General features: G+C 39.8%; 1 protein-coding gene across 10 annotated transcripts in view; it reads left to right on the top strand.

Moving 5' to 3' along the window:
- Nucleotides 1-1,460: 1,460 nt before the first annotated feature.
- The window catches only part of dsh (Segment polarity protein dishevelled), a 184,545-nt gene continuing 161,824 nt past the window's right edge, over nucleotides 1,461-24,181 (top strand). For all 10 annotated transcript variants that reach the window (XM_071664501.1, XM_071664493.1, XM_071664500.1 and 7 more), the window contains exons 1-2: nucleotides 1,461-1,727; nucleotides 20,572-20,641. In XM_071664501.1, coding sequence (XP_071520602.1) covers nucleotides 1,567-1,727; nucleotides 20,572-20,641 — 231 coding nt within the window. In that variant the 5' untranslated portion in view covers nucleotides 1,461-1,566. The remainder of the gene's footprint in view (nucleotides 1,728-20,571; nucleotides 20,642-24,181) is intronic.

The following is a 24,181-nucleotide window of genomic DNA, read 5'->3' as shown; positions in this document are numbered from 1 at the left end:
TACTGTCCATGGAAGGGGGCCGCAGGTGGAGGGTGGTGTGTAGCACTGGTCGTGCAGGGATGGAGCCACAGGAAGAGGGTAATCGTGTCACTCGTGTGGCGGTGGTCGTGCAGGGATGGAACCACAGGAAGAGGGTAGTCGTGTCACTCGTGTGGCCATGGTCATGCAGGGATGGAACCACAGGAATCGTGTCACTCGTGTGGCCATGGTCATGCAGGGATGGAACCACAGGAATCGTGTCACTCGTGTGGTAGTGGTTGTACCGCGCGATGGCTGTGAAGAAAATTTGTGGTGTTCAGACAAACTATACGGAGATAACTGTGATGTCAACAGATGAACTCAATGACAACAAAGCTAATTCACTTGATTTTCTGCACATTATTTTTTTTTTTTGGAGGGATAGAATACTGAATTACTATTGATTTGCTAATTGCAAGACACACAAATACCATTTCAACATTTTTATTCTAACTCAGTGTTTGCAGCACTATATATTTTCATACTGTCTCTTCGAATAGTAACGTAAATGTGTTCTCAACTTTCCTGTCCTCTTCGTCTGATGGTTGTTCCGTTATTTCATAGGTAGTTTCTGTATTTTGATTACCTTGCAAAACAAACATCAAAAGCATTATTTTATATAATTCACTCTTGGACTTTGATGTGCCTCCGGGAATACAATTAGATTTGTGTGTGTGTGTGTGTGCAAAGTGTATTGTTTAAGGTTTCAGCTCTCACGTCCGCATGGATTTTGAATGCAATCTCATGTTTATTGGATTCTGCTAACTATCTGTGTCGACCATAGACAAATCTTTGTCGGTGCCATGTTTTATTATTTGAAATTTTAAAGGACTTCAAGATCTAGTTATGTAATACGACGTCCCCAAAGCAAGGTTTTTCCTTACGAACGATAGGCTGAAAAAAACTTTTTATGGAAGTTATAACGACCATATGGTTGAAACAATTAACAAAAGTCAATACGTTTGACGGAAGAGTACAGTTCCTACACATAGCTGCAAAAAAAAAGACAGGAGTGATATCATTCCCAAGCGGATTTCTCTTTTAAGCGAGTTCGCTCAGGCAGACTAGCTCTTATGCTTTCCAAACATAAGGACGAGGTAACAGTAAAGGCCTCTGAAGTGGAACAGAAAGTTTGAACTTTAAAAACTTCATAAGATACAGTTAGAACAATATCAGTCACATCACTTGTTGACACATAATTCTCAAATTATTTGTGATATAACCGAAAATTTAATTGATTGGAAACCTTTTGTCAATCCATTAGTTTTCAAGAGTATCAAATACCCCTTTTAAATAGAATTATGTTTTATTTAACTCAAATAAAAAGTGACGATTCAAATACAAATAATTACTCGGTTGTATATATTTTGTTGGAAATAACTTGGATAGGTTATGATTTTAATATCTGGCATCACCTTCAGAGTATACGGTGACACCACCAACATTGTTGGAACGTCTTAGGAAAACATTAGGGTGGCAGCCATATTATCGGTCTAGCAGAGAGTTTTGGTGTACGCCCATTTGAGCTGCGGACCAGATTACCGTGCAATGGAAGAAACTAAAATAATTTATCACATAGATGATGAGGAAACTCCATATTTAGTGAAAATTCCCAAAGCTCCTGACAAAGTGACGTTATCAGACTTCAAGAATGTACTCAACAGACCAAGTTACAAATTTTTTTTCAAGTCAATGGACGATGATTTTGGGTAAGTTTTAAGGTCTGTAAAACAATGACTGTGGTACATGTGGATAGAACGTACAAAGCTGAAAGACTTAATGGCAGTAAAGATTAATACTGTGGTGAACGTAGTGCAAAGTGCGAAGAAGCGATAGTCGGTTCAGAAACTCAAATATTAAATGTTTGAAAGATTCATTTCTTGATTGTTTTAATGATTAATGGAAAAAATATTAATAATGTTTTCACATTTTGCTGTGTTCTTACATCATATGGTAAAGAGAAGTCTTGGAAAAAGTCAGTCGACTGTCTCCTTTTATTTTTGAGAGGGATAGTCCTTAACCGTGAACTAATCCCGTACATTATTTATAAGAGTTCTTACAGAACAAGTGTATTCATATTGATATTATAACAAAGAAAATGCTCCCGTAGGTTATGGTGTATAACCACTGTTGTAAGTCATATGACAAAACCACTTTGGAGATTTCAGTTTAAACCATCATTGTAGGTCTAATTGGAAATTCATTCTACCCTTCTTACAGAACTAATGTACCCCTGTGGGTGTTTATATTGAAGAAATGGATTCTTTTAGGGTCCTTTATATCGTGCCTGTTATTTAGTACATCCCCTTACAAAAATTGTTAACCTGTAGGTTCCATAACTGGTTAACCTTCCTGTATAGAGACTCCACAGAAATAGCCCTTGGATTATGAAGAAACACATATTAACTTTGGTATAGATTATTTCGAGCATTACTGTTTAGTCTTTGGTAATAGATACTGATAAATGGGAGGGCTATGATGGGTAAAAAAAGTGAAACATGTAGAAAACATCAGAACCTATAGAAACCCACCTAACGTCTCGTAGCAGCATAATCATATTTTTGATATTTTTGAAATAAAAGACATGAATGTTATGTCATTTGTAGCTTCTGTGTACTGTGTCAACTCCATCTGCATTAAAAGCTATATTACGGTAGGAAGATCATGCGGTCTGTTTTATTTCAACGACACTGCTGAATGATAAAGTACATCTCATCCCCTGGATGAAGCTACAACAGGGAAGGTTTTCACAAGGTCTGTTGATTTGTATTAGTGTTTCACTAAGTCTTACTTCATGTTTTACCTTGTCATTATTGCCCTACTGACAGTCCTTGAAGGGGAAAAAATAATGATTGAAATCAGGGGGAATGAAATCAGGTTCCCCCTGTATAAATCACTTTTTCTTATTATAAGAATCCATTTGTGTGTGTTTCATCTAAATTCTTACATTGTTTCACAGATAGCTCTAATCTTCTCAGAACCACTTTACCCTTGGTACTATTGATGAAAAACTATACTTGTAGGTCCTGTTTCAGAAATTTTTGCAACATTTGGTTCCATTCTGCACTTGTATCTCATTTGTTCCTATTTCAGAGCTGCTTTACCCTTGTATGTCCAATTACAAAGCTACTGTACTTCTGCATGTCCAATAACAGAACTACTGTATCGCTGTAGTCCCATTATATAACAAGGCTAACTTTAGTTAAGCTCTGCATTGCTATTAGTTTTATAAATTGAGTGATATTATCCTACAGTGCTAATGTAGTGTTTAGAGAATGCGATTATATATGTCGAGTAAGGTATGTGGTATTATGATTTGTTTAATGACAATAAGACAGAAGTATTGAGGATATTTTATATTATGGAAAAGATGGAGTGTGATTTGTGGTATCATACCATGTTTAATGATAATGAATGAGACAGAAGCATTGAGGGTATTTGTGTCATTGAAAAGGTGGGGTTAATTAATGTAAAAGCAGGTAGTACACATTTGTGAAATCAACAGAATGTTGAGAGACCTTACATACTGTAATCTCCCATGGTAACTGAATTATACAGTAGAAATTTGCCAGTATTGCATTTTTATGCCTCAGAAGGTTGCGTGGAATGGCTGTTTGTGGAGAGTATGGGCAGTGGCTGAATTTGCCTTTCAAACTGTTCATATGTTGACACTTTTTGACAGCAGTTCAGTGCTCAGAAATGCAAGTAACTGGTATGTCTTAACTAGAATGTTGAACATAAAGCTAAATCTTAACCTGTAGGGATGTTGTTTTTCGTAAGCTCTTGATTTTTTACAAATATTTCACATACTTTTTGATTGATTAAACCCTTATGTTCCCTGATACTCCTGGCCCATACCATGTGATTTATCTTTTAGTGACTGTGACATGTATTTTATTTATTAAATTTTGTTGTTGTTCATGAAACAAATATACATTATATAAAATTTTGTCATGAAACAAAAGTCCGTCATACCAAGCTTTGTTGAAAGAGGTTTTTCATTGTAAGAGATTTTGCTAATACAAACATAGGTCAGTATTTTAGGAATGTATTGAAATAGATTTGGCTGTTCCATTGGTCATAAGGGTAAATTACTGAAATGGTTAACCGTACATACATTTAATTTTCCTTTTGAAGTACTAAACAAGTTAGAATGATCGTACAAATGTATAGATTATTATTTTCAAGTGAATTGTACCATTCAGTACTTTACACTCTATAGCTTAAAGAGGGGGATATTCCCCCTTCCCCATGGATGTACCCCTAACCACAAGTCATAACTGATGATGTGTATGTGTGTGTATATGTGGGGGTGAGCAAAGGGCAGTTAACAAATAAGTGTTCTGCATCTTGAGCTTGATTAATCATTTGATATGTTGAAAGTGTTTGTAATGCCAGGGAGATGGATGATGTCCAGAATGGAGACATGATAATGTAACTTGCACATATTCAGGCAGCATAGTTTCAGATGACTGTAATTTGTGATATGTAATTACCTTTTGTAGTGTATATGGAGTGAGTTTTACACTCATGAGACCCCATCTGTTGAACATTCTCTACTATTATACAACCTCTTGAATTTATATATGCTTCCTACATTAACCATATCCTCAGTCAATCTCTTCCAATCATTCACCATTCATTATTCCATTACAGTCTTATGAACAAGTTCCTTGCTTTATTTCATGTCTTTTGGTTGCTCTCCCTGTACATTTCTCAGAAAACTGCTCACAGTCCACAATATTCATCAGTTTCAAAAAGTTAAAGGTGATCAGGTCATCCCTCAGTCTGCTCTCTTCCATGGTGGGTAAATTTATAGCCTCCAGCCTCTTTTTTGTAAGCTTTGAACCTTGATTTCCATTTTTGTTGCCCTCCTTTGGACCTTCTCTTTGAGCTCTTTGTGGCTCTTTAGATGCAGTGACCAAAGCCTGGAAGCAAAATTTAGTTTTGGCCTCATTTATGATATGAATAACTTGTAGATATTTCCCTATTCATATTACTCAGATACACACACCACACAGACCTAAGGTCCAAGTGAGGTGGTCTGGCCATTACGCTACTGAAGAAGATGCTTACCCTTAAAAGCTATAGAAGAAAAGGATAGCAAATCAAAGGCTCTCTCCCACCCTCTCCTATCATCATGCCAAATTAAGTCAGGTAGAAAAGATGCCTTGTAGAACTAATCTCCCTTAAAGACATTTCTATTTGAAAGTCAGAAGATAGAATGAACATGAATGACATTGCATCCCATCACCAAAGACATGCATCCTTTCACTTTTTGATAGAAAGACAATAGTAGGGATAACATTTGAGCTTCAGCTCACAACTTACAGTGTATTACTCCTGATGTGGAAGGATAACACAATAATTCCTTTTTGTTCCCTTAAAGCAGGTAACATGGGATAATCACTGTTGGTTAGTTCCTGCAGCGTGGCCAGGTTGGGATCAGTGATTGAGGAGGTATCATATGTTATGACGATTGATAAAATGAATTACTCAGTATTAGAGAGTAACAGATGATGATTAAGCCAAATTTTGAACATATGAGCAGTGTTGATCAGAACTTGCTTTGGGAGCTTATGCCACAAGTCAACAATGTTGTTGGTGAAGAAGTACTTTGTGCAGTCCAGAATAACTTTGTGTTCTCTGAAATTTAGTTTATTTCCTCTTGAAATTTTCAATAATAATGCTGTTGAATCCTTTAAATATTTTAAAACATTCTATTAAGTTGTTAGCCTTGGAGCTGCATTTTTGCATGGAGAAAACAAAGTCAGTTCTCACAGTCTGTCATCATATGGTTTGGTACATAGGGTTGGAACCATTGAATTGCAATTTGCTGCACTGCCTCCAGTTTTAGAATACCATTACTTAGGTGGGGGTCCAGAACTACATTGCTTATTTAAGGTGGGATCTGACTAGACTTAGGTATAATGGCAATGTCACATCTTTGCTTATGTATGTAAAGTTTTTGCTTATTGATCCTAACATCCTAATTGCTTTCTTGGCAGCTTTGTTGCAGTGCTGGAAGAATTTGAATTTGTTGGAAATAGATTAGATAGTAAGCTGCTGACAGCAGCCACTGTGGGTGGTACTACCATACTGACTGAGGAGCTTAATATTAAAGTGGTGCTAGGAACCATATTACACTCTTCATGTTAGGATTGCTGGTCTTACTTTCTGTCTTATCAAAACAGGACTGCCAGGCTAGTCCTGCCACCTCCTTACAAGCACCATACACCTACTTAAACCTTGCCTTTTTTTCACATAAGTACTTTTGCCAATTCCTGTCCACAACAAACATTTTCAAGTATTTTCATGACATAGACCAACAGATCTATTGCCCCTTATCATGAGGTGCTAAGACTCTGTGGGTCTCTGCTTGACTCTACTTCCGGTTAAAGTTAGGACTCTCACAGTAGCACTACCTGCCCTTCCTATGACTTTCTATCTCTGTTTGACCCTCCTCTTTTTGTATTCACCATACGAATATTCATGATTTCTTCACTAATCTCTGCCCTGTTGAAAACCATTTGTCTTGTACCTTTCCTAATATCTTCACTTTTCTTGTTGACACAGTTGTCTAATGATGTTCTCACTAGTCCCTTTTTCATATCCAACTATAATTCCTCTCACGATTCCATTTCAAAGGTGGTGTTGGTGCTTATTCGAACATCAACACGCCTGTTGCCTACCTCAAGGACCCTGAGTCCCCAAACTTTAATTTTATGTGGCTCAAGGTCTGTCTCCCAACTACCATACTTTTCCTCTGTTTTGCTTATTACTCTCTTAATTCTGTAAATTTTGAATCTTTCTTCAACTGTTTAAATTCCTGCCATGAGACTGTGACACCCTATCACCCATAAGCTGAGATTCTCCATCTCAGGACTACAATGTTCACCTTAGGATTTGTTTAATTCTTCCCATGCAGATGGTGGAGGATTGAAGCCCTCATGTTCTCCATTCTCAGTGACTTAGAGCAAATTATCTACCACTTTACTTATATTTCAGACCGCTGTGACCATTCTCCTAATATTCTGTATCTTTTTTCACCTCTAATTCATCCCGCTGTAAGTACACAATATTGTCCCTAATTGCTTCATCTGTAGCTATTCTAATGGCACCTCCCCCATAAATGTATCTATTCAAATGGTGCCTCTCCCTTAACCAGCCCCTTCTAAGCATGAATACTGTCACCTCATCAAAGCTGACTGGAATAACTGTCATGACTTCTTTTCAGACTTTCCCTGGGTAAATTACTGTCTTATTATGTGGTGATGCTTCTGTCTCTGCCAGATGCATAGCAGAAGTTATTCATCCAATTCATGGTTCAACCCTTCCTGTTCTGAGGCCATTCAGGCTAGGGAAATCTCTACTTCCTCCGGCTCCCATTCAGCAGTAATGACTGCAAGCGTGTTATTCCTGAGGCAAAACGTTCCTTTATTCTCAGGAAGTGTTATAATCTCTCCTTGCCATCCACTGATAGGTCTATCTGGTCTTTAACTAAAGGCATCTAACATTTTTTGTGGCTCTACCTCTCCTTCTCATTTCTGTTCTAATGTTACTATATCTGTCTCTGCCATGGACAAAGCAACTCTCTTTGGTTTCTGTTTTTCCTTTAACTCCACCTTGGATGACTCAAACATTCCTTCACCCCCTTATGCTTCTCTTACTAATCCTGTGCCCCTTCTTGTATTCTCTTTTTGGACTGTCCGAAAAGTGTTTCACTCTCTTGGCATAAGCAAACCTTATGGTCTTCATGGCATCCATCCGTATACTGAAAGAATGTGCCTCTGAACTTGCACCTGTGTTTGCTCATCTGTTCTGTTTCTGTTTAAAAACCAAAACTTTTCCTCTTTTTGGAAGCATGCATTGATACATCCTATTCCTATTCTGAGCATTTTACCTATCATCCTATTGCTTTGTACCAATGCTAAAGTGTTTGCATCCCTCCTTGACTCCCATATCCTCAGACACCTTGAAAATCAGTCATCTCTCTGATCACCAGTATTGCAACCATAAGGTGATATCCACTGGTGATATTCTTTCCTGTCATACTAATGTCTGGTCATTATCCTTGAAAGATTTTGGGGAGTCGTGTAGTTTTCCTCGACATATCCAACACTGATGATGTGGCATTGGAGTATCATCTCAAAGCTCTCCTCTTTTGGCTTTCCTTTCTCACTTTGCTCATTCATATCTAATTCCTCTCTGGCTGATCTATTTCTTTATTTGTTGATGGATCAGCCTCCCCCACTTTCTTTATCAACAGTGGTGTCCCTCAAGGTTCTGTTCAGTCTTCTACACTTTTTCCCCTTTTTTCAATAATTTCCTCCTCTCCACGAATAATCAAATACATTTGTACGCTGACGACTTGACACTGCATTCATCCACATCCTTCAGTTCTGCTGCTGATCCTCTCACTTGGTCTGGATCTCATCTTGACACAGCTTCCTCAGTAAACATAGACTTGGACAGGATATGTAAGTGGAGTAGTCGAAAACTATTTAAGTTTTATGCCTCAAGACATAGTTTCTACCCATTTTTCTATCGAAAACTCCACACAACTCGCAACTCTCCTTTGACTGTTCTGTAATTCTTTTTTTGACTCAGTGAGCATACTTGGCATTACTGTAACATCTGCTCTTTCTTGGAAACCCCACATTAAGGGAATAGCTAAGTGTGCCCCTAAGAAACTGGTTTCCTGTTTAGTTGTCAAAACTTCTTTTCAGAACAGTTGTTCTGTTTATACAAAGGATTAATTTGTCCTTTTATAGAGTATTGCTCTCACATCTAGGGTGGTTCTAGCTCTGCATCCTTACTTACAGAGTTGAGTTGAAAGCAGTCCGACCTACAAGCTGTCTCAGGCAAACTTTCAAACTTTGACCCTCTTGCCCTACACTGCAATGTTGGTTCAATTTCCCACTTCTATAGGTATTACTTTGGTTTTTGCTCCTGAGAGCTGGCTATTTCTGTGTCCACATCACTGTTTGGACCACTCAATACTTGGCATGCTGCTGCATCACATAATTACCGCGAGGCCATCAGCTTCTTTCCCTACATGTCGAAGCTTTGGAACTTTCTACTTTCTCACGTCTTTCTCAGTAACTGTGACCTTGCACATTCTAAAAGACAGGTTTTTTGCTTCCTCCAAAATTTGTTAATACTTCCTCTTGTCTCTTCTTTTTCCTTTTCATAATAACCTCTGTATCTCAAAAAAAGGCCCAGCTTGTTTTGGGCTTTTGTCCATTACTGGAGGCTTCCACATAAAAAAAGATCCCTCAGTGGCCTCATTACATAAAAAAAGATCCCTCAGTGGCCTCATTATTTCATAATCAAATTTCTTGTTGAGGTTTTGTATATGCAGCAGTTGATATTTATTGATGTTAGCATTTGCCATTTTCAAGACCATTCAGCTATATTATCTAAGATTCTCTTGTAATCCTAGCCTATTTTCTGCAGTTGATATTGCATTGCTGATCTTTGTTTCATCTGCAAATTTGGACACCAAGTTATTCAGCCCTACATCACTATCATAAACATAAATGATGAAAAGTATAGGCTTCAGCACAAACCCCTGAGGGATCCCACTATTATAATGGTTGACTAGAGTGATGATTCACCATTCATTAAGACTCATTGCTTCCTTTCATGTAACCAGGTTTGTATCCAGTTTTTAATGCACCTAATAATCCCCAAGGCCGTGGCTTTATTCATCAATTTAGTACAGGGCACTTTGTTTGTTTGTTGAATGCTCTTTTAAGTCCAGAAATATATTTACCCATTGCTTTAGTCTTGTTGTGAGCGTTGAGTAATTTATGATAAGATTCAAGAAAGTTTGAAAGGCATGATCTATGTCTTCTAAAATTATGCTATATGTTATTGATCAGACTGTGTTGTTTAAGGTAGCTACTATTTTTGACTATGGGTGGAGAGATTTATTGAAAACATAAGTTAATGGTTTGGCAATTTCATTTTCAAGTTTTGATAACTCATGGAAAAGCTGTTCTAATATTTGCCTGCAGACAGTTTGTCTCCTTAACTGTTTTCTTTTTATGTGGGCCTCTAGTGACAGGTAAGGGATGTTGTTGATTCCCGGGTCTCTTGCCCACACAGAATGTTGAAGCTTTTATCCTGGTAGGTAGTAATCATATGAGTCCATCTTTGGATCTGTCCCATCCTCATTACTGTACATTTGCCTAGATTGAATTTTATCACTTGTGTTTCAGACCAACTTTGGAGTTTGCTTAGGTTCCCATGTAAGCTGATGCAATCCTCTTCTTTTCTCACTTATGTCATGACCTTTGCATCTTCTGCAAGCTTATTCTGGTAGGATTCCATACCTTCAGGCAAGTCATTATAGATAAAGAAGAGTAAAGATCCCTGTACCGAATCTTGGGGCACTTTGTTGTTTACCTCTTCCCATTTCGAAAAGGCCCCACTAACATGCATCCTTTGTTCTCTCTCACCAAGATTATCATTTATTTATTGTAGGACTTTTCACCCTTGTTCCTGTTGTAGCTTCTGCAGTTGTATCTTCTGTATTTTCTGTCTCACCTTTGTTCTTTTAATGTCCCCTTTTACTGTGTATTCAAACTTAAGCATTTCATGATCACTTTTTCCAATGTGTGTATCTTATGTAATGTTCTCAATATTCATGTTAGTATGAGCAAAGGTAAGATCAAATAGTGATGGTGCAATAGTCCCTCTTTTCAAAGTGTTCTCTATTTTCCTATATGCATTCCAAAAACTTGTGTTGCCATTAATTCTTATCATCATGAAAATCCAAATTCCCCCAGTCTATTTCTTTATAATTAAAATCCTCCATCATCAGAAATTTTCCATCTCTAAGAAGTGTTTCACTGCTTCATGTACCATGCTGATTTTTCCTTCATTGTTCTCATTGCATATTTGTTCTGGTTCATTTATATTTTCTAGTAGGACAGTGTTTAATGTTGGGTCACATCGTGGTTGTTTAGTGCTTGTTCAGTCATTTAGAAGTGTATTTGTTTAGTTGCAATTTTTGGGAGATAGGAATCTTTAAGTGCAAGTTGTTAAAATGTAAGGCAGGGGTCACATATGTACTTTTACTGGGGAATTGGTAGTTGATTATGGAGTGGTTTAGATGGTAAGGGCCAAGTGCTGTTGCTGAAAACTGCCAGACCTATGTGCATTAGTCACTGTTTTTTTTCTTATTCTCTGCTCTGTGTGAATAAGTAGCTCATAAATTCAGTCAGATTGTATACATGGGCAGCTGATCTTGTGACACCTTAGTTTTCTGATGGTTCAGTGTTACACAAACTTTGTTTCATGCACCAAATTATTTAAAATGTTGCATGCTTTACCCTCAGCCTGTGTGTATAAGTTTTATATGAAATGTAAATGGATTTTGTGCTTAAACTTGGGTCCCACCTTCAAGATATCTCATTATCTATTATCCATCATGACAGATGTGGAAAACAGGATGGTTTGGAAACAAATGGGTTTGAGCTGAGACATACCTTGTTTTGACTGTTCAGCGGTCTTCCTCAGGAGATACTGATCCCAACATTCAGCAGGACTGTGTTCCCCAGCAAGTGATGGCCACTCGGTCAGATGTCTTGGTGTATCATTCTGGTTGGATTGCATATCCTATTGTCTCCACCCATTGACAGCAATCCCCGCTGCCTGACAAGACCAGCAGATGAACCCAGATCTTGTGCTAACATTCTCTGAAATCCCCTCCTTTAGGTAAGCTCTCACACTAAATGGTTTGTCACTTGCCTATAGTTGTCTTGGGTCAACCATTTAGTGATAGTGGGAGAGCTTACCCAGAAGGGATTGAGAACAATGTTAGCACAAGATCTAGGTTCATCTGCTGGTCACATCAGGTGGTGGAGATCACTGAGAACAGGTGGAGGCAGCAGGACAAGCAATCCAATCAGAGAGCGACACTCCAAGGTGTCTGACCTGGTGACCATTACTTGCTGGGGAACACAGTCCCACCGAATGCTGGAATCAGTATCTCCTAAGGAAGACCGTTGAATGTTCGAAACATTGAAGTATGTCTTAGCTCTAACCCATGTGTTTCCATACCGTCCTGTTTTCTGCATATCTCATTATGTATATGCAAATGTTCCAAAATCTGAAACACTTATGGTCTCAGGCATTTCGGATAAGTGATACTCAACCTGTTCTTGATTTTAGAATGTGTTAGTTCATTCTTTCTATCCATATCTCTGACATCCTTTCCCTCCTGGAACTCCCATGGAGGGGATGGCTACAGTAAAAGTCTCCACATGTCCCTGTTCATACATGCCTCCCTCGCACACACTATTCCATGCATTCTTCCACCATTGCTCTCCTTCCAGTCCTCTTCTACTGTTTCCCCATGTCACAGGTGGTCTTCCTCTTCACCAACCCCTGTAATCATACTATCATACACTCTCCTTGTAAATTTCATGTATTGCATTCTTTTTACTTGCCCAAACCACCTGAGTACAATAAAACCTCTGTTCTCTGAAATGCCTGAGAGAATCAATCATTTCAGGTAATAAAATTTCCAGGTATTCAGTATATATTTATTTATTATTATACTTAATCACTGTTTCCCATGTCAGCGAGATAGTGCAAGGAAACAGATGAAGAATGGCCCAACCAACCACATACACATATATAGAAAAATCCATATACATGCAGATATACATTTCAAGATATACATACATATACATGCACAGACATATACATATATACCTATGTACATATTCATACTTGGTGTCTTCATCCATTCTTGTTGTCGCCCTGCCACACATGAAATAGCAAACCCCCTCCAGTGAGGTAGCACCAGGAAGAGGCAAAAAAGGCCACATTCATTCACACTCAGTCTCTATCTGTCATGTGTAATGCACTGAAACCATGGCTCCCTTTCCACATCCAGGCCCCACTGATCTTTCCATGGTTTACCACAGATGCTTCACATGCCCTGGTTCATTCCATTGACTGCACCTTGACCCCGGTATACCACAACATTCCAGTTCACTATTCCTTGTACGCCTTTCACTCCTGTATGTTCAGGCCCAGATTGCTCAAAATCTTTTTCGAATATTCCATCTTTCCACCTCCAGTTTGGTCTCCTGCTTCTCCTTGTTCCCCCCACCTCTGATATATATATCCTCTATGTCAATCTTTCCTCATTCTCTCCTTGTGTCCAAATCATTTCATCGCACCCTCTTCTTCCTCAACCACACTTTTTATTACCACACATCCCTCTTTCATTACTTACCTGATCAAACCACCCCACACCACATCTTGTCCTCAAACATTTCATTTCCAACACATACACCGTCCTCCAAACAACCCTAACAACAGCCCTTGCCTTGCAACCGTATACTGTTGTTGGAACTACTGTTCCTTCAGATATACCCATTTTTGCTCTCTGAGATAATGTTCTCTCCTTCCACACATTCTTCATCACTCCCAGAGCCTTTGCCCCTCCCCCACCCTGTGATTCACTTCTACTTCCATGGTTCCATCTGCTGCTAAGTCCACTCCCAGAAATCTAAACCACTTCACTTCCTCCAATTTTTCTTCATTCAAATTTACGTCCCAAATATCTTGGCCCTCAACCCTAGTGAACTTAATATCCTTGCTCTTATTCACATTTACTCTCAACTTTCTCCATTCATACTCTTTTCCAGACTCATTCACAAACTTCTGCAGTTTCTTACTTGAATCAGCCTCCAGTGCTGTATCATTGGCGAACAAAGATTCATTCACTTCTTAGGCCCCTTCACTCCCAACAGACTGCATATTCGCCCCTCTCTCCAAGACTCTTGCATTTACCTCCCTGACTACCCCATTCATAAACAAATTAAACACTCATGGGGACATCACACACCCCAGCCACAGATCATCCTTCACTGGAAACCAATCCCTCTCCTCTCTTCCTACTTATACACGTGCCTTACACCCTTGATAAAGACTTCTCTGATTCTAGCAGCTTACCTTCCACACCATATATTCTTAAGACCTTCCACAAAGCATCTCTGTCAACCCTATCATATGCCTTTTTCAGATCCATAAATACTACATACAAATCCATCTGTTTTTCTATGTATTTCTCACATATATTCTTCAAAGTAAACACCAGATCCACACATCCTCTATCACTTCTGAAACCACACTGCTCCTCCCTGATCTGATGCTCTGTATATGCCTTCATCCTCTCAAATCAATACCCTCCCATACAATTTTCCAGGACTACTCAACAAACTTATGCTTCTGTGGTTTGAACACTCAGCTTTATCCTCTTTGCCTATGTACAGTGGCACTGTGCATGCATTCTGCCAATCCTCAGGCACTTCACCAAGAACCATACATACAAAGAATTTCTTCACCAACCTGTTAACAACACAGTCTTCCCCTTTCTGAGAAAATTTGACTGCAATACCATTCAAACCTGCCACCTTGCTGGATTTCATCTTCTGCAAACGTTTCGCCACCTCTTCTCTCTTTACAAAACCACTCTCCCTGGCTCTCTCACTTCGCTCACCACCCAGATCAAAATACCCTACATCTGCCTCTCTGTCATCAAGCACATTCAACAAACCTTCAAAATACTCACTCCATCCCCTCCTCACTTCATCACCACCTGTTATCACTTATCCCCTTGCCCCCTTCACTGATGTTTCTGTTTGTTCTCTTGTCTTACGCACATTATTTACCTCCCTCCAAAACATCTTTTTATTCTCCCTAAAGTGTAATGATATTCTCTCACTCCAGCTCTGCCATCTTTTTCAACCCTTGCACATTCCTCTGGACCTCCTGCCACTTTCTTTTATACTTCTTCCAGTCATTTGCTGTCCATGTTTGCAAATGCTGTCCAACAAACACCTCTCTTTTCTCTTTTACTAATGTTATTTCTTCATCCCACCCCTCACTGTCCTTTCTAATCTGCTCACCCACTTCTTCATCCCACCACTCGTTACCCTTTCTAATCTGTCCACCTCCCACCTTTCTCATGCTACATGCATCTCTTGCACATGCCATCACTGCTTCCATAAATACATCCCATTCCTCACCCACTCCCCTCTTGTTGTTTACTCTCACCTTTTTGCCCTTCTACACTCAACCTCTCATGATACTTCCTTTCCAAGCTCACTCACTCTCACCACTCTCTTCTCCCAGACATTCTCTGTTCTTTTTTGAAAGCCTCCACAAAACTTCACCTTTGCCTCCACAAGATAGTGATCAGACATCCCACCAGCTTCCCCCTCAGCACATCAACATACAAAAGTCTCTTTTACATGCCTGCAATCTAATAATGCCCTTTGACCATCTCTCCAACTCACATACATATACTTATGTATGTCTCTCTTTTTATACCAGCTGTTCCCAATCCCCAGTCTTTTTTTCAGCACACAAATCCACAAGCACTTCACCATTTCCATTCACAACACTGAATACCCCATGCACACCTATTATACCCTCAACTGCCACAGTACTCACCTTTGCATTTAAATCACCCATCACTAATACCCAGTCCTGTGCACCAAAACTTCTGACACTCGCTCAGCTACTCCTAAAACACTTGCTTCTCAAGATCTTTCCTCTCATGATGAGGTGCATGAGCACCAATAATCACCCATCCCCATCCATCCACTTACAGTTTTACCTACATCAGTCTAGAATTTACTCCCTTACATTCTATCATACACTCCCACAGTTCCTGCTTTAGAAGTAGTGCTATTCCTTCCTTAGCTCTTATCCTCACACCAACTCCTGACTTTACTCCAAAGACGTTTTCAGACCATTCTTCCCCATTACCCTTGAGCTTCGTTTCACTCAGATCCAGAACAATTCAGGTTTCTTTCCTCAAACATACTACCTATCTCTCCTTTCGTCTTATCTTGGTTACATCCACACACATTCAGACACCCCAATCTGAGCCTAGGAGAAGGATGAGCACTCCCTGCTTGACTCCTTCTGTTTCACTTGCTCACCTTTTTCCATTCCTGGAGCCAACCTACCCCATAGGAAACAGCATTGCCAATCCCTGGGACAGCATGGTACCACCAGGAGACATACAAAGTATGACCACATCCTCTCACATCCATTCTCTAGGTATCATGTGTAATGCATCGAAACCACAGCTCCCTATTCTCATCCAGGCCCCACAGACTTTTCCATGGTTTACCCCAGATGTTTCACATGCCCTGATTCAGTCCATTGACTCTTATGTCGACCCTATTTTACAACATCATTCCAATTCACTCTATTTTGTGCACTATTTTTACCCTCCTATCTTGGAATATTTTGTGTTTTTGTAATTATTTTACATAGAGCAGATATATTGAGGAAATATTAGTGTATGTAAGCAAATGGAGTCCTTGATAAGTACCACCTTCAAATTTTCTTTGCCAGCCTCTTGTATAACTCCATCTTTTTTTTTAGTCTTAAAGCATTCCTGTTGCACTTTGTGCAAGACATAGAGGACTTGGAGGAGCTCTCAGGCAATTTCTGATTATGCTTGGCCATTGTCTGCAGTAGTAATCCAGGGTACACAGGGTATGGAAATGTGCAAGACCAGCACTTAACACTTTGCCATAAATCACATGAGAAATGGTAAACAGTCACCAGTGTAACAAAACACGGGATTTGTGAGTACAGAAATCACTGCAGTATGGTGCATGTCAGATTTGAAATGTTTTTACTTATCTTAAATTATTTTATATATTGTTTTTGGATAATCAAGTGTTCCCTACTGAAGTACAAAAATAGGTTGTTTTGAAATTTGTTTAGCACGAATTACAGACAACAGAGGTTTTAAAGTATTATGTTTCACCCACTCTGCCACTCCACAGTTCATTTCTTTTACATTCCCTGCCATCAAATTTTTTCTTACACTCCTCATTTTATTCTTCATTTCATCTAGTCATACCACAAGCTCCTTCTTATAGCTCACTTCCACAGTCTGGATTCTTGACGTCTGTGACTGATCCCACATCATTGTTTTGGCTGCTTAGGTCTGGATTGGGAGGACAATGCTGTGCCTTAACCTTTTCTGTGCTTCTATACTTTCACCTCTCTCCTTCATTATTCTTCATTATTCATTCTAGGCATATAGTATTATGTATTTTAGTGTTTATGTATTGCACATAATGCTAGATATATATGCTGAAGAATTCTGAATGCACAAAGTGAAATAATTGCTCTTTTTTTTTTTTTTTTTTTTTAATCAAGCAGATAAGGCATTAAGATTAAGAGCACTGGCTTTTATGATAAAAGCTGGATGGATAAAGGAAAGCAATAAGTAAAAGGGTGCAGTCAGAAAGTAAAAGGGAAGAGTGAATGGTTTGAGGAGTGTGATTGCCAGGGGTCCCACACCTTACCTTGATAACTACACTGTGGTCCTGTAGCTGCACATACACAGACTGTGGTCAGTATGAAATATTAGTGTCATTCTTATGAACCTTTGCAGTGCAGTTGTTAGCAATGTTATGCAACTCCTCCCCAGTCTGATGCTCTGTACATGCCTTCACCCTCTCAATCAGTACCCTCCCATATGATTTCCCAGGAATACTAAAAAAAATTATGCCTCTCTAGTTTGAACACTTACCTTTACCCCTTTGTCTTTGTACAGTGGCACTATACAGACATTCTGGTAATCCTAAGGCACTTCACCATGATCCATACATACACTGAATATCCTTACCAAGCAATCAACAACACAGTCACCCTCTTTCTTAATATATTCAGCTGCAGTACCATCCAAACCTACTGCCTTGTCGGATTGCATCTTCTGCAAATCTTTCATTACCTCTTCTCTCTTAACCAAACTATTTTCCATAACCCTCTCACTTTGCACACCACCCTGACCAAAACACCCTACATCTACCACCTTTATCATCAAATGCATTCAACAGACCTCCAAAATACTCACTCCATCTCCTTCTCACTTCTTCACTACCTGTTATTATTCCCCCCCCCCCTTGCACCCTTCATTGATGTTCCCATTTGTACTCTTTTCTTACACATGTTATTTACCTCCTTCCAAAACATCTTCTCATTCTCCCTAAAGTTTAATGATACTCTCTCACCCCTACTCTCATTTGCCCTCTTTTCCAACCCTTGCACCTTCCTCTTGACCTCCTACTGCTTTCTTTTATACATCTCCCAGTCATTTGCACTCCTTCGTTATAAGTATCATCCAAATGCCTCTCTTTTTTCTTTCACTAACAACTTTACTTCTTCATCCCACCCCTCACTACCCTTTCTAATCTGCCCACCTTCCACCTTTCTCATGCCACATGCATCTTTTGCACATGCCATCATTACTTCCCTAAACACATCCCATTCCTCACTCTCTCCCCTCACATTCATTTGCTCTCTCCTTTTGCCATTCTACTCTCAGTCTCTCCTTGTCCTTCCTCACACAAGTGTCCTTCCCAAGCTCACTTATTCTCACCACTCTCTTCTCCCTGACATTCCCTCTTCTTTCTTGAAAACCACTACTAATCTTCACCTTTGCCTTCACAAGATAGTGATCAGACATCCCTCCAGCTGCCCCTTTCAGCACATTAATATCCAGAAGTCTATCTTTTACACACCTATCAATTAACACATAATCTAAAAATGCCTTTTGACCATCTCTTTCACCCACATATGTATACTTACGTATATCTCTCATTTTTAAACAAGTATTCTCAGTCACCAGTCTTTTTTCTTCACACAAATCCACAAGCTCTTTACCATTTCCATTTACAGTACTGAATACCCCATGTACACCAGTTATACCCTCAACTTCCACATTACTCACTTTCGCATTTTAATCACCTATCACTAATACCTGGTCTCATGCATCAAAGCTGCTGACACACTCACTCAGCTGCTCCTAAAACACCTGCCTCTCATGATCTTTTTTCTCATGACCAGGTGAATAAGCACCAATAATCACCCATCTCTCTCCAACCACTTTCACTTTCCCACATCAATCGAGAATTTACTCCCTTACACTCTTGTCACACACTTCCACAACTTCTGCTTCTGTAATGCTACTCCTTCCTTATCTCTTGTCCTCTCACCAACCCTTGACTTTACTCACAAGACTTTTCCAAACCATTCTTCCCCTTTATCCTTGAACTTCATTTCACTCAGAGCCAGAACATCCAGGTTTCTTTCTCAAACATACTACCTGTCTCTCCTTTCCTCTCATCTTGGTTACAACCACACACATTAATACACCCCAATCTAAGCCTTCAAGGAGGATGAACACTCCCTGCTTGACTCCTTCCTCTGTTTCTCCTTTTAGAAATTGAAATACAAGGAGGGAAGGGTTTCCAGTCCCCTGCTTCTGCCCCCATTAGTTGCCTTCTACGAAACGAAGGGAATACGTGGGAAGTATTCTTTCTCCCCTATCCGCAGTGATAACATTGTTATTTGATATATAAATGAATGGGGCATTGCATGAGATGAAAGCGTGGAATGGTAACTATGGTGTTAGATTTAACCAGGGAGTAATGGAATGGGAGTTACTGCTCTACCTATATGCTGATCATGCTGTTTTCTTAGCCAAGTAAGAGTAAGAGTTGGATAGAGTGGTGAACTGGTTTGATGAGGTATGTAGGAAGATGCTGATGGTGAACATGAATAAAAGATGGACAGTAGTTTTCGAAAGGGGATGGCATGTTAGATTGTGTGATCATTTTGAATAGTGAAGACTGGAAGTTTTGAATGTCAGAATATTTTAGAGTAAAGTTAAGGAAGGATTGATTTTGAAAAGATTTAGTCAAAAGGAGTCATGCAAGGGAGAAGAATTAGGGATGTAGTAAAGCTCTGGGGAATTGGAACAATTCAATTGCAGAATGAAGATGGCTGAATGTAGGAGCACTCTTCCCAGCACAGATGTATGGATGTAAACCCAAGCATACATAGGCCAGGGTGGGGCAAAATACGAGCATTAGAGCTGAATTATTTATGTAAGATAGGTGGAATTTGTAGGGTAGATAGATTTTTTGGAAGGCTCTTTTGTATGAAGAAATCCTGAGAAAGGTACATGAATTAGAGTCATATAAAATGTATGGCAGATGATAGGTTGGTAAAGAAGATATTGCTACACATCAGGACAGGGAAGCACAAGAAGGAAAAGTAGACAGCAGAGGAGATGGATAGGTGCAATGAGAGAATTCATTAAGGATTGGGATATTGTATGTGAAAAATGTGAGAAGAATGACTGGGGATCAGAAGGAATTGGAGCATTTTGTACATAGAAACACTATGAATGAAAATGTTGGTCAAACTTTATGAATGAACTTCATGAATAAAATGAAGTGAAAAATGCTTCAATAGGTGTGGAAGTTCATATTTTACCATAACATACTTGGCATGAGTTGAGGATATGTGTTTGAGTTTGTGGCTGCATCCACCTTATCCACTTTAATGAGTTGTGAATGGAATAATGATAATGGAAATAACTGTATGTTAATTATTATTGTTAGGTATTCCTGTTATACTTTCCTTTGTAAAGATTTGAGTGAGAATCTCAGGGCTGATAATTGATCATCATTTTGTTCTTTTCAGGGTAGTTAAAGAAGAAATAATTGATGACGATGCACCTCTTCCCTGTTTCAATGGCAGAGTAGTTTCTTGGGTAAGTTCTTTCTTTTCTCATTAATACTTGTTTGCTGTTTCCAGTGTTAGCATGGTAGTACTAGGAACAGAAGAAAGACCTCATTTGCTCATGTCCATTTTCTGGTTATGTGTAATGCACCAAAACTAGAGAGCCCCCATCCACGACCAGAATCAGACATTTCCGTAGTATCCCCTGATTCCATCATATACCCTTGATCAGTTCCGTGACAGCACATCGCCCCATGTAAACCACGTTGCTCCAGTTAACTAAATCCTGTACATGCCTTTCACCCTCCTGCATGTTCAGGCCTGTGGCCTTTGAAATCTATTCGCATCATCCTTTCATCTCTAGTATGGGCTTCTACTTTCCTCCCTGTCCCCTCCTCTTGGACACACATACCCTCTTTGTCAACCTCTTCTCACTCACTCTCTTCATGTATTCATACCATTTCAGTACACCCTCTTCAACAGTCTCAAGTATGCACTTCTCATTACCACATCCTTCTCTTACCCTACCATTACTTGATCAGCTCCTCTTGCACCACATATTGTTCTCAGACATTCCTTTTTCAATACATTCAACCTTATCCATACATTCTAATCTATAGCCCAAGCCTCACATTCCTATGACACTGTTGACACTTCTGTACCTTCAAACATAACCATTTTCACCTTCCCAGATACTGACCTCTTTTTTCATACACTAAATGCTCCCAAAATCTTTTTACCCTCTCCCACAGTATGTCTTACTTAAGCTTCCATGGTTCCATTTGCTGTCATGTGTACTCACTCTCAGTTGTCTGAAACATTTCACTTTCTCCAAGTATTCTCCTTTGAAATTCAAACTCAACTAACCTGTCTTTTTTGCAGTGTTGCACCTAACAACATTACTTTGATTCACATTTACCCTCAACTTTCTCTTTTCATAGTCTCCCAGACTCAGACACCAGCCTCAGCAGTTTCTCACATGATCTGCCAACAGCACCATCTCGTCAGCAAATGACAATTGACTCACCTCCCTACCCCCCACTCCCACCAAACTGTTTACCTTCCTTGTCTCCAAGACCCTTGCAATTATTTCCTTCACCTCCCTGTCCATAAGCAAATTAAACAGCCATGGGAGCATCACACAGCCCAGTCATAGACCCACCTTCATGTGGAAACACTGACCCTCCTCTCTTCTTACTCGCACACATGCCTTACTCTCTTGATTAGAATTCACTGCCCATAGCTTTCCTCCCACTCCATATTTTTGTCATGGTTTCCTCAAAGCATCTCTGTCCACCCAACTGTATGCTTTCTTCACACCCATAAATGCCACATACAGATCCTTTTTCTCTAAGTATTTTTTAACCATATCATTTAAAGCAAACACCTGATCTGCACATGTCTCCCATTGCTGAAACCATGTTGTTCTTCCTCAGTCTGATGCTCTGTGCTTGTCATGATCCTCTCAGTCTCCACTCTTTTATACAACATACCAGTACACTCAACAGACTTTTACCTCAATAATTTGAAGTCTCATATTTGTTCTCTTTGCATTTGTAAATTGACACTATGCATGTATTTTGTCAATCCTCATGTGCCTCAGCATGATTCAGATGTACTTTGAAAATCCCGACTAATCAGTCAACAGCACAATCATCCCCTCTTTTTAAGAAATTCACCTGCAATACCTTGCACTCCTGCCACTTTACCATATTTTATCTTACACAAGGCTATCATCGCTTCTCATTTCAGCAAACCACTTGCCATGTCTTGCTTCGCATACATCCCCAACCCAACCGTATCATCAAACACACTCAACAGTCCTACCAAATATTCACTTCATCTCTTTGCCTCATCACTGCTTGTTTCCACTTCCCTTTTTTGCCTTCTTCATCAATGTTTTATTATATTTATTTATATTTTATTATACTTTGTCGCTGTCTCCAGCGTTAGCGAGGTAGCGCAAGGAAACAGATAAAAGAATGGCCCAACCCTCCCACATACACATGTATATACATACACGTCCACACACAGCACATATACATACCTATACATCTCAACGTATTGTACATATATATACATACAGACAGTTACATTTTTTTTTTTTTTTTTTTTTTTGCTTTGACGCTGTCTCCCGCGTTTGCGAGGTAGCGCAAGGAAACAGACGAAAGAAATGGCCCAACCCACCCCCATACACATGTATATACATACGTCCACACACGCAAATATACATACCTACACAGCTTTCCATGGTTTACCCCAGACGCTTCACATGCCTTGATTCAATCCACTGACAGCACGTCAACCCCGGTATACCACATCGCTCCAATTCACTCTATTCCTTGCCCTCCTTTCACCCTCCTGCATGTTCAGGCCCCGATCACACAAAATCTTTTTCACTCCATCTTTCCACCTCCAATTTGGTCTCCCTCTTCTCCTTGTTCCATCCACCTCCGACACATATATCCTCTTGGTCAATCTTCCCTCACTCATTCTCTCCATGTGACCAAACCATTTCAAGACACCCTCTTCTGCTCTCTCAACCACGCTCTTTTTATTTCCACACATCTCTCTTACCCTTACGTTACTTACTCGGTCAAACCACCTCACACCACACATTGTCCTCAAACATCTCATTTCCAGCACATCCATCCTCCTGCGCACAACTCTATCCATAGTCCACGCCTCGCAACCATACAACATTGTTGGAACCACTATTCCTTCAAACATACCCATTTTTGCTTTCCGAGATAATGTTCTCGACTTCCACACATTCTTCAAGGCTCCCAGAATTTTCGCCCCCTCCCCCACCCTATGATCCACTTCCGCTTCCATGGTTCCATCCGCTGCCAGATCCACTCCCAGATATCTAAAACACTTTACTTCCTCCAGTTTTTCTCCATTCAAACTCACCTCCCAATTGACTTGACCCTCAGCCCTACTGTACCTAATAACCTTGCTCTTATTCACATTTACTCTTAACTTTCTTCTTTCACACACTTTACCAAACTCAGTCACCAGCTTCTGCAGTTTCTCACATGAATCAGCCACCAGCGCTGTATCATCAGCGAACAACAACTGACTCACTTCCCAAGCTCTCTCATCCCCAACAGACTTCATCCTTGCCCCTCTTTCCAAAACTCTTGCATTCACCTCCCTAACAACCCCATCCATAAACAAATTAAACAACCATGGAGACATCACACACCCCTGCCGCAAACCTACATTCACTGAGAACCAATCACTTTCCTCTCTTCCTACACGCACACATGCCTTACATCCTCGATAAGGCATATATACACATATATATAATTCATGCTTGCTGCCTTTATTCATTCCTGTTGCCACCCTGCCACACATGAAATGACAACTCCCTCCTCCCTCATGCACACAAAGTAGCGCTAGGAAAAGACAGCAAAAGGCCACATTCGTTCACACTCAGTCTCTAGCTGTCTTGTATAATGCACTGAAACAACAGCTCCCTTTTCACATCCAGGCCCCACAAAACTTTCCATTGTTTACCCCAGACGCTTTACATGCCCTGGTTCAATCCATTGACAGCACGTTGACC

The sequence above is a fragment of the Panulirus ornatus genome, chromosome 9 (genome assembly GCF_036320965.1).
Source record: "Panulirus ornatus isolate Po-2019 chromosome 9, ASM3632096v1, whole genome shotgun sequence".
Classification (NCBI taxonomy): Eukaryota; Metazoa; Arthropoda; class Malacostraca; order Decapoda; family Palinuridae; genus Panulirus; species Panulirus ornatus.
The sequence above is the reverse complement of the archived record's forward strand: the minus strand, read 5'-3'. Positions and strand labels throughout refer to the sequence as shown.